General features: G+C 51.1%; 1 protein-coding gene across 1 annotated transcript; it reads left to right on the top strand.

The window, feature by feature from the left end:
- Positions 1–10,465: 10,465 nt before the first annotated feature.
- LOC120839819 lies at positions 10,466–10,888 on the top strand. The gene has a single exon (XM_040210182.1). The coding sequence runs from the start codon at positions 10,466–10,468 to the stop codon at positions 10,886–10,888; it is 423 nt and encodes a 140-aa protein (XP_040066116.1).
- Positions 10,889–11,297: the final 409 nt, after the last annotated feature.

Below are 11,297 nucleotides of genomic sequence, written 5' to 3'. Positions count from 1 at the left end.
CGGCGATTGTGTAACTTCAGTGCTTTACAATAGAAAAAAGAACAAGAAATATATATACTTCTGCTTTGTGAAGTAAGTTGAAATATTGTTTGACACATTTTGTACGAACTCTATCGTAAAAAATACAGCAAAAGTGTGTCACTATTAAAAAAAAAAAAGGAAACCGCGGCTTCGGGAGTCAAGGGGCTCCCGAGAGCTGAGCGAGGCGGGGAGGAAAGAGAGAGAGAAGGGTGCCGGAGAGCCGGAGCAGAAACGCCCGAACCGAAACCGAAACTAACTTGACCGGAAACGGAATCAGATTATACTTAATACCGCCCGCTAGGAGCGCTACCTGTCTTTGGTCTATCTGGGCCGCTGGGGCCTATGGCAGTGTCCGCTCTTTACCTTGTGTATATTACTCTATGTGGAACGCGTCTCCGACTGGTGTGTTTACCGCGGCCAAGAAAGTGGTCCCTCGATTTCCGCCTGATGACGTCATAAAAGTGTCATGCTGTCGCCGGTCGCGACCCTGGCGGCGTCCCAACAGCCGTGGTGTATGTAGCAGATGCGTGCTTTGCTTCAGGTCGCTTTCCACTGTGACAGTTCACGGAAGCTAGAGCAGTCGGAGTTGGGACGCCTGGGACGCCTTAAGGGACGCCGTGACGACAGCGACACTCGCGTTCGTTCGTGCTTTTCGCCAGCATTTCTACGGCCAACCACCAGGATCGCGACAGCCAACAGCATGACACTCGCGTCATTTGTTGCCACATCGGGACCACTTTTGATGTATGGGCGGGATAGGACGCTAAACACACCAGTCAAAGACGCGATCCAGGCACCATACAGCGGACGTTCAACAGGTTCGAGGTGGTGCTAGGGCTATGGAAGATGGCCGTCGTTCCGGGACTCACGTATGCAAATGGCGTACTCGTCCTCTCATCGCAAACAAGAGATTTCCTGGAGAGAAGACAGAGATGCGGGAAGAATGGCCTTGGCAGTCTCAAGGACAGCACCCAACGAGGGTGTCGAGGGGGACCTGGGCTAGTCGTCCTTGGAGGCCAGAGAAGCCAGCGCCAAGGCACTGTACGAGAGAAGAGGGCACAGACTCCCGGATGGGAATTGGGCCCACCGCACCCTGCGCTGCATGATATAGCAGGAAAGAGGCACCAAATGGATGCACCGCCTCCGAAGGCTGCGGGGCCGCTATGGTTTCGAACCGATCTGGCTGGAGTCAGCGGGCGAGAACCGGGAGGGCCCAGCTGCAATCAGAAAGGGCATCCGAGCAGTGGAGACGAGAGATGGAGAGGGGGAGCGGCGGCGAAGCCGTCCCTCGCGATGTACTACGCGGAGAAGGAGGCCATAGGGAAAGAGCCCTGGTACGACAACTCGACAGGCAGTGGACTCCTCGCAGAGGCCCGCATGGATACATTACGAACCCTGGCCAGGTCCACGGAGGGCCAGGAGAGGACGTGCACACTCTGCGGGCAGACCGACGAGACGACGGAGCACCTGGTGCTGCAGTGCCGGCACATTGTACCAGTCCCTAGTATAACGGTGCTACCAGTAGCACTGGGTTTCCGAATCGGTGCAGAACAGGCAGAGGAAGAACAAAAGAACGTTCGATCGGCGGTAGACGTGACGAAGAGGCGGCTGGAAGTCTGGTGGAGGGAGTGCAACCGATCAGCGGAGCACCAAGCGGAAGCGGAAGTCGCGGGAGGCGCGACTGACTAGGCTAGATCCAGTTTCCGTTACTGTTGATCACCCGATACAAAGGGGAGAGCCGCAGACTCCAATCCAATCCAATGTGACTGCGTGCTAATGGTGTGCTGTCACGCGGTCTCACAGTCTGGCCGCGGGAGGTACGACGCACAGGCTATCGAGATGAGCAAACTTATCTTTCGTGTTGAGAGTAAACCTTTTCTTAGAAGTGCTATTGAGCGCCTCCATTGTGTAATTGTTCATTTGTGTCCGTAATCTCGTCAAAATGTACGGTGCCGCCGCCGTGAGTAGTTTCGGTTATCAAACCCGTGCTTCCAGTGCGTGAGCAATGGAATGAATCGGTCATACACCCGTATTTAGCGTGCTTGTGCTGCTCATAGTTTTTCTACTCATTCACTACCTACCTTGTGACTCACTTTTGTGGAGAGTTTTTGTTTTCTATCTGCGCGTGTTTTCTACGAGCGTCCGATCGATGTCTGGTTCTAGTAAACTGTGCTTCCCTGTTCATGCTCTCGAATCACCACTTTGAAAAGTTTTGCACTACAATTGCGCTTTGGCACCAGTTCGTATAAGCTTGAGGTACCTATACTTCGCGACAACTTTTCTTGGCGATGCAGTGGAAATGTACAGGCCCGCGTTCCCTCTCCCATTTTGAGTGTACGCAGGCTATCCTCTTCTCTCCGGAAATGGGGAAAGGAGGAGAGCCTGCGTACACTCAAAATGGGAGAGGAGACGCGGGCCTGTACCTTCCACTGCATTGCCAAGAAAAGTTGTCGCGGAGTATAGTGCCCACCTAACTTTGCAGCAAGCCTGTGTTTCCTGTCCTCATCAATGCGCCTAAAACTCGCGTTTGCCTTTTCTGTTTTCCTTTTTTATATTTTGTCTCGGTGCGTATCGGCGCTGGTGACTTATTGGAACCAAGGTGGACAAAAATAACGATAGAAAAAGAAATCTTATTTATCTTATTTATATCGTTGATATCAGATTTTTTATGATTTAAGTTGCTGATAACCTGCTCTAACATTTTCTGCGCCTTATCTGCTCCAACTGTAGACTTTTTTGCTTCGAAGTGGCTCCAAAATACATAAACGGCTGCTCCAAAACGAGAATTTTGTGCTCCTAAGCTGCTCCAAAATCCAGATTTTTCTGCTCCAAAAATTGCTCCAAAACCTGTTTCGCCTGTCTCACCCCTGTATACATCTTCGACAGGCAACTCCAGCGACCTATAGGGGACGCCCCCACCAAACAAACATGGCGGCTGGGAACAGGTCGCGTCGGCTCAACTGGGCCACCTGAACGGGTGGCGCATTCAATTTAACAGATTTTCTTTTGTTTAATGCCATATTTTTTAGGTATTTGAACTGCGACGGTTAAGTGTAACCGGTTTTCATAAATTGCAGAGCATAGTTTTGTTTTCCCGGTGCTTTTTGTTCTTTTCATGTCAAACTTGTTTCTGAGATTTCGTTCAAAACCAAAGCTATGGGCTGCTGAGAGACGGTAATAGACTCTAATCAGTTTTGATCAGCTAAGAAAAGTGGCAATGACCACAGAATTGTTCCACCGTGAGTAATTTTCAGCTAACTCGCATGCCCCGACCATGCGACTTTTCTGTCCTCGAAATCGAGCTTTTGTGCGTATCCGCGTTTAAGAAACAGCTCCAGTCGTCTTCTCGGTCAACAACACGTCGTCATCTTCCATTTTTCTGGTCAAAAACAAACACGAAAATTCGGTTTGTTGTCCCCCCAGCTGAAGCGTACCGCTAGAGGCGTGACTTCTCGATTTCCTCCCATGCCAGGCTGCAGGAAAATTACAAAAATTAGGCAAGCGTTTCTTGAGCCAAGGAGCATGTATTTCAATCAGTGTCGGATCCAAGGGGGGGGGGGGGGGCGGTGGGGGCGATCGCCCCCCCCCCCCCCCCCCGGGGTTCTTCGTCAGCTTGAAGAAAAAACGTAAGCAATCGACGCGAGAAACAAAAGATTAAAACAGCGGTGGGTGGACGCGCCTGCTGGTCGCTTCCAAAGTGGGGTTTATCTCCGTCAAGGTCACGGTACGTCTTCCCGAGAGGGACGGCGCCAGAAGTTTCGAAGTGGAGAGACAGTGGGGAGGCGCACCAAATATCAGGGTCCTCGACTGCAGGCACACTTCCAAACAAAGCCAGCACGTCGAGCACGGGGGGGGGGGGGGGGGGGAATACCTTCAACATATCTAGCCCCCTTTCTCTCTCTCTCTCTTTCTGTCTCCCTTTCTTTCTTTGGGGGTTGTCTGCGAAATATTTGTGCCCTGAAAGCTCCCAAACGTAGACGTCAAGCAGCCTTCCTTAAGGGTAGCGGATTATCCTTCCTCTCTAGCGGCCGCCTTTTCATCACTTTCGTTTGATGGTTTCTTCGTGGTTCTGGGCTTATTTTTTGGCATGTCTTTTTTGGCTTGCTTTGAGATGCTGTCGCCCACGGGTTCACTAAAGGTATCTTATTGGCAAGGTGTGCTCATTGCCAAGGCAAGTGCGGAGGGGACGTACCGGGAGGAGACGTTCCAGGGGGGGGGGGGGGGGGGATGCAGCTTGTACAACCAGGTGACCAATTGCTTTTCTTCTCAACTGAGAGAGGAAACAAATGCTCTGGGTACGGTGTAGTCTGGGTCTGAGCTTCTCCTGGAGACGCTCCGGACTTCCCCACGACCTTGGCTTAAACATAAGCCCGCTTTCGTCCTCGCCTCCATCCTTCACTGAGGATCAGCGCCGCAGCGCGGAATACAGAAAGAAGCCGACGAGCGCCAGAAGGGGGAGATGTGTCCTCTAATGGCTTCATACTGCCTGCGGTACTTCTCGTGGCAGGAAGCTAATAAAAGAAAGACAAACGGTACGAGCACTCTGAAGGATGGAGGCTGCTTACACGGGGTCCTCAAGCCGACGCCGTAGGCATTTATTTGTATACACAAACTCATGTTTACAAACAAATCGGAGCGCCCGGAGCGCCCTTAGCGGATGCCACCGGCACCGCGCATGCGCGATGGGGGTGTGGGCAAAAAGCTCGCCGTCGCCCATAAACAAACCATTGAAATGCGATGTTTTCGGCGCCGGTGTGAGTCGCCGCGCTCTTTTTTGCGTTGGAACTGTTGATTCTACGTCCTCCTAATGATGTCTGACTACTTGAGCAGCGTCAGCGAAATTAACGAGGCTTGTTACACTGCAAAACTTCGTGCGAATAATCTGACATGCGGCAATTCATTCCGCGTGGACGCCGCAGAACGTACGCTAAAGCCTGATTCACATGATGAGATTTCGCTCGCAATTTTCAGTAGCAACGTCGCTCGGACTGCAAAAGCGTGAACCGTAGCTGAGATGGTCGACGTCGATACTGAAAATCGCAAGCAGAATTTAACCAAGTGAATCAGGCATAGCAAGTCGGTGATGGCCACTGGTAACAATGATCAACATCTCCTTGTTTCTACTCTATACGTCGAGCCTGCTTACCAACCTTCAAACTTAAGTCTTTTAAGGCCTGCACTTATTTCTTATCGCAAGTACCCGGCCCACGTTCGGTCTACAGGCGGGTGTCCTCTAAAAGAGCAGACGACAAGCAGAAACGTTTGAAAGAGCAGACGACAGCTCGAACGATCAGGCGACCGTTTGAACTTGAAGACGCACTGAGCGTAGTCCGCAGGTGGTCCGTACAACTTGAGGGTTTTCCGACGTTCATTTTGGAACAAAACAAATAAATCTGATGACCAAGGTATCCGTGAATTCAATCCAAAGTGCTCCCCGCCCAAGCAATCGTGGTCCGACGGCGTCTCGTTTTCCCTTTTCACAGCACATATCCGCGATCTCGGACGAACCGAGCGCATGAAAACCGACCTTCAAACCTTTCTCGACTCTCTTGGTACAGCCCCAGTCACAGCATTTTGACGACAAGGCAGGTTTTTGTCTGGTTCCTTTCAAAACAACGCAGGAATACGCGTCTCAAATGGGCACTTCCGCCCACAGCCCCAGACCGGAAGTGCGTCTGACGCGCCACCACCGCGCCGGGACGTAACAGAGATGAGTTCGTGTATACAATGCCGTTTCAACTCAGGGTGGCGGGACATATTTTTAGGAAAGGCGCCCGCTGCCCCTTGTCTCCCCTTGGCGCCGTCTTTTCCAGTTAAACGCGGCTTCTGTAGATTGACGGCAGAGCTTTCGCGCGGCTTTGCAGGAGCGAATATGTGTGTGTCGACGGACTTGGGGAAAACGAGCCGTTTCAAAGATGCGGCCATACATAAATTAAATAGACAGTGCCTGGGCCCGTTCGAGTGAACGCCGACTCCCAAACATTCATGCTGCAGTCGTGATCGGCCTTTAGCCCAGTTGAGATTCGCCGACCTTACAACCGCTCTGCCCTATCATATCTCTGCACCTGTCCTCTCGACCCTGACGAATGAGCTAACTACCCAGAAACAAGTAAGTGTTCCTTTGATGCAGAAAATATCCAGACGAAATGCAATTGAATATAATTTGGAAGGATCCATTGCTTGTTTAAAGGGATACTGAACCAAAGAATTTAGTGCCCATAATAAGTGGCGCACGTTCTTTCCACCAGCCAGCAGCCGCCGGTGCGCGCGAGCACACGCAACAAAAATGACGTCACAGACCTCCATTCGCGGTTGGGGGTGACAGTGAAATGCATGGGCTTCGGACTAAAGGAGAATAAAGACAGGCTTTTCATCTCTACAAGTGAAAGCTACGTGCTTGTTAGACCGATTCATCGCTTACTTTTTACACCAGGCACCACTGTGTAGATGAAAAACTTGTCTTTATTCTCCTTCGGTCCGAAGCCCATACATTTCACTCTCATCTCAACCACGAATGGAGGTCTGTGACGTCATTTTTGTTGCGTGTGCTGGCGCACACCGGCGGCTGCTGGCTCGTGGAAAGAACGTGCGCCACTTATTATGGACACCAAATTCCTTGGTTCAGTATCCCTTTAAGGTTTTGTCTAAGTTCAAAAGTTATAGTCGCCGAGCTGCAACGTGCTTTCAAAAATATTCAACAATTATTCGCTTTCGTTCTTTCAAGTTGCATCCAGAACACGTGAAAACACGAGTTTGGGTTGGCAATGCCGCATGTGCTGCGCTCTGGACATTCCAAATATACGGCGAACAACCGACGAACTTGCATGGCAGCGTTCGTTTCGCTCGCTGCGTCAACAGTGTTTTGACGCCGCGAGCGGCGTCGAAGCCGCCGGGCCATTTTTGTCGCTTGTTTGCAACGTACTCGCTCTGCTGATTTAAGCCGCTCTTCCCGTTGCCGCAGCAGTTGAGCACTAGCTCCAACCAGAATGTCTGCCAAGGCAATGTCTTTAAGCTGCCCTAAATCGACTGCTCACGTAGTGTCGGTCTGAAATCCAAGTTTCAGAAAGGATAGTGTCACCGCAATTTTCGAGATACTTATCTCTAGCGTGGTCACCCGAAAGGTTTTAATTCACAAAGTTCATCCCCGACAGGTAAACCGATACAAAAGCTCTCAAGATCTATATTATGTTATCAGAGTTTAGTAAAAACGAAAACTCCACAAAAAATATAAACACTCCCCCTCTCCCCCCCCCCCCCCCCCCCCCACCGTTTTACACCGAGGAACCGGCCCCCCCCCCCCCACCCCCCCAAAATGGAGGTCTGGATCCGCCCCTGATTTCAATTCAGGTTTTAGTAGCAACTAAGAAGTCATTTTGACGAATATGTAGGTTATGTATTATATTACATACTATGGGTGCACTAAAGCAATATAGTGTATTTTTCGGGTTGAAAAATGAGCTTAGTTGACTAGCTATTAGGTGAACTGCTGAATAAAAGTATATTTTACAGAAAGAGAGATACTACTTAAACTCAGCCAAATGGTTCTAGCCTGGAGCACGGAGACGAATGCGGGCAAACTGAAGAGAGTCTTCATCGGAGATTCACGCAGAACCACTCTGCATTGAACTCGACTTTGAATCCTAAACGGAGAAATTGAGTATCTTTCTGTGGCCGGACAGCCTGAGCAATTTAGACGTATATCGCTGCTGGCTTCGACAGGGGTATAATCAGCGGTGTAGACTTTCTATTTTCCCGGGGGGGGGGGGGGGGGGGGGGGGGAGGAGGAGGGCAGGGCAGGGCAGGCTGAGAAGTTCTCCGGGGGGGGGGGGGGGGGGTTGCGCAATTTTTTTTACAGCGGCAATTATCAGTAGTTTATTTTAGGGGGTACATTTTACAGCGTATGCATATCGCCATGTGTCCGTCGCTATGTGCGTTATTTTGTTTACATGCCACTACTATAGGTGGTATCCACTGAGCCTGCAGGTTCGATTTTGCCAGGGAGCGCCACCGTCGATCCGCCATCTTCGAGGTCGCGGTTTGACTGGCTTGTGTACCAGGTCCGACGTTGGTAGTGTGTGATAATTTCATATAGTTGAAGAAGCTTCGTCGAACAGAAGAGAAAAGAAGGTTTATCTCGGGGGCGGGCCGTTTTAATTTTCTTGTTTCCGCCGAATACCGTGTGTAAAGGTTGAACCGCATGTAAGCAATTTAGCGAGCGACGGGACGGGACGGGCGACAGCGACGAGACCCGCTTCGCTGTCGTTCGGTCACTCGCGCGACGAGGCAAATCGCATGAAACAACGGGAGCAAGCGACCAAGGCGATTAGTTACGTTTTCTAGGAATCCGAAAACCGAGCGACGTGACGACCGATCGCGAGGAATCTCCGTCGCTCGTCGCCGACTCCTGTCGCTGTCACCGTCGCTCGCTAAATCGCTTACATGCGGTTCACTGTCACTCGTCGCGTAGCTCGGTTTTGGGATTTCTAGAAAACTTAGCGCTCATCGCCTTGGTCGTGTGCTCCCGTCGCTTTCATGCGGTTTGCCTCGTCGCGCGGGTGACCGAGCGGCAGCGAAGCGGGTCGCCTTCGCTTGTCTTCCCGCTCGCCAAATCGCTTACATGCGGTTTTTAAATCGCTTGGGCTAATGAAAAATGCGCCGCATTTTTCATAAGCTGCACACTCTGTGAGCCGCACGGTATATTTCTGCACAGGAACGAACACCGAAGGCACGACGTATGTACGACACAGCGGCGATGGAGCAACACGGTTACACGGCCGTAGTACAGAAAATCCACTAGAGAAAAACAATAAAGAAACTAGCAAAACAAAACAAAAGAGTAATCACACCGTGCTACGAAAGCACCAAGGTAGAAAAATTAGTTCTTGCAAGAGCTCCCGCCGTGGGCACGGCGGGCGACACGGAGCGCTTCATGGAGCCGAGGGAGCAACGCAGCCGCGGTAAACGAGTCCGATAGCTGCAAAAACGAACTAAACCAAACAAAGAATACTCCCACGGCGCTTCAAAAGCACCAAAGTATAAGAATAACTACTAGTTTCGGTCAAAAAGACCCTTTAAAATTGTAAAATACTGCCAAACCACGCTCAAAAGGTCCGGCCAGATGACACCCGCGATTGCAAGAGACCTCGAAGATGGCGACCGTGGTGGGCGATGCCAGCGAACCTAGCGAGTGACGTCAAGTGAATGTCACCTATAGTCGGATGCAACCTGAGAACAATCTTTTAGCTCCACCCACAAGCGCATTGCGCCCATCTGAAGTGCCTCCGCCGTCGAGAAAGTAGCTCGCTAGCAACGTTGCTTTTTCTTCCTCCAGGAAACGTATCTTAAACTACTACAATATTTATTTAATTCATTCAGGACATTTAAATAAGTTAGAATACGTTTTTGTTAACGAAATATCTGTTTAGTAAAGAAAGAAAGTCATGTCCAATGTACCGTCTTCCCAATTCATTTTCTGTCCAAGATACTGTCTAACATACCGTCTTCCAGCGCCTTCGATTGAGTGAAAGCGAAGCACTTATAGTTCCTGCAAATAATAAATATTTAGTGATTTACTTAGTTTTGTGGGCTTTGCGCACGAAATGTGTGCCTTTATTTTGTTGGATGAATAGAAAACAAGAATAATTATACTTTTCGGGTTTTGAAAATCGGCACCCTCCCAAGTCATCGACACCACCACCGCGCCCCGCTCTCTTTGTTTTCCGTCATGGATCCCACTGAGGTCACATCGGAAAGCGATTCCCCTGATTCTTCTTGGACAAAACAGCCTGGTGCAGCCTTACCGGCGACACCAAAGCGGTTTTTCAAGAAGCACAAGCGAGGTCGGGTTTTGAACAGCGGCCAGCGGGAGCTGATCCTGAACGCTTACGTTCGGACGTGACATACCGAGCCAGACTTGACAGTCAACGAGGTCTGTAAAACTGTCAGCTGGTTGCCTGGTGTCGGCGTGTCGAGCGTCCACGAGATCAGAAAGAAGGCGAAGGAGAATGACGGACAGGTTGCGACACCCTCTCGAAAGCGACCTGCGAGTTCAGGCAAGCAACGGCACAGCGTGACGTACGGCGACTTTGTGCTGTGTGCAATGAGATATTGCGTGCACCGTTTTTTTCGCCAGAACGAGATCCCGACCGTCGCAAAGATAATAGCTGAGTTCTGTGCAAGCCCTGAGCTCCCCTCGCTGCAGAAATGGACTGTGCTTCGCCTTCTGCACGACATTGGCTTCGAGCGAAAGAAGACTGGTCGAAACTCGCGCATGATCGAGCGAGACGAGATCATCACGTGGTTGGAGAGGTACTTGCGGGACATTGCACGTCACAGGCAAGAGGGTCGGCAGATCTTCTACCTCGACGGAACGTGGGTGACGGCAGGGCACACTGCCTCGACGGCATGGGTGGACTGCACCGTGACCTCGTCCCACGACGCCTTCATGAGGGGTCTGACGACGGGCCTGAAGCAGCCGTCAGAGAAGAGCCAGCGCCACATCGTCACGCACATCGGCAGCGAGGACGGCTTCGTCGCTGGGTGCCTGGACGCCTTCCGCGGACTAAAGACCGGCGACTACCACGAAAAGATAAACGGCACACGATTTGAGACGTGGTTCGAAGCTGTTCTTCAGATTCTGCCGACAGGGAGTGTCATCGTAATGGACAATGCTTCCTACCATTCTCGGCGGTTGGAAGCAGTGCCAACATCGGGTTCCCGGAAGGAGGTGATCCAGCAGTGGCTCACGTCAAAGGACATCTGGTGGGGTGCCAAGATGCAGAAGAAGCAGCTCCTTGACATAGTGGCGCCGGTCAAGCCACTGTATTTGAAGTATCGCGTCGATACTGCTGCAGAGAAGGCTGGTTGAACGGTAGTTAGACTTCCACCCTACCACCGTGAGTTCAACCCCATTGAACTCATCTGGGCACAGATCAAGAACGGCGTTGCAGCCAGGAACACAACGTTCAAGATCAGCGACGTTGAAGGCTGCTCAAGGAAAAAGCCGAAAAGGTCACGGCTGACAACTGGCGCAATGCTGTGGGGCATGTCGTTGGAGTGGAGGAAGGCTACAGACGAGGCGGTTCTACAAGTACCCATGTAGAGCCGATCGTCATCGAACTGGGTGAAGACGACACATCTGAGAGCGACCTGTCTGGTGTGGAGCCGCTCGAGGAAGTGTGAAGCCTACACCTTCAACTTCAACAACTTCACCTTCAACAACAACACCTTCAACAACTTAAACCGAAGACTGAGGGGGACCCAGATCAACGTGACCA

The sequence above is a fragment of the Ixodes scapularis genome, unplaced genomic scaffold, assembly GCF_016920785.2.
Source record: "Ixodes scapularis isolate PalLabHiFi unplaced genomic scaffold, ASM1692078v2 ptg000105l_1___fragment_3__unscaffolded, whole genome shotgun sequence".
NCBI lineage: Eukaryota > Metazoa > Arthropoda > Arachnida > Ixodida > Ixodidae > Ixodes > Ixodes scapularis.
This window is presented reverse-complemented; position numbering and strand designations above follow the sequence as displayed.

Bases quoted from the DNA above. Each gene is read 5' to 3' on its own strand.
- LOC120839819 (XM_040210182.1), top strand. From the start codon at position 10,466: ATGAGGGGTCTGACGACGGGCCTGAAGCAGCCGTCAGAGAAGAGCCAG.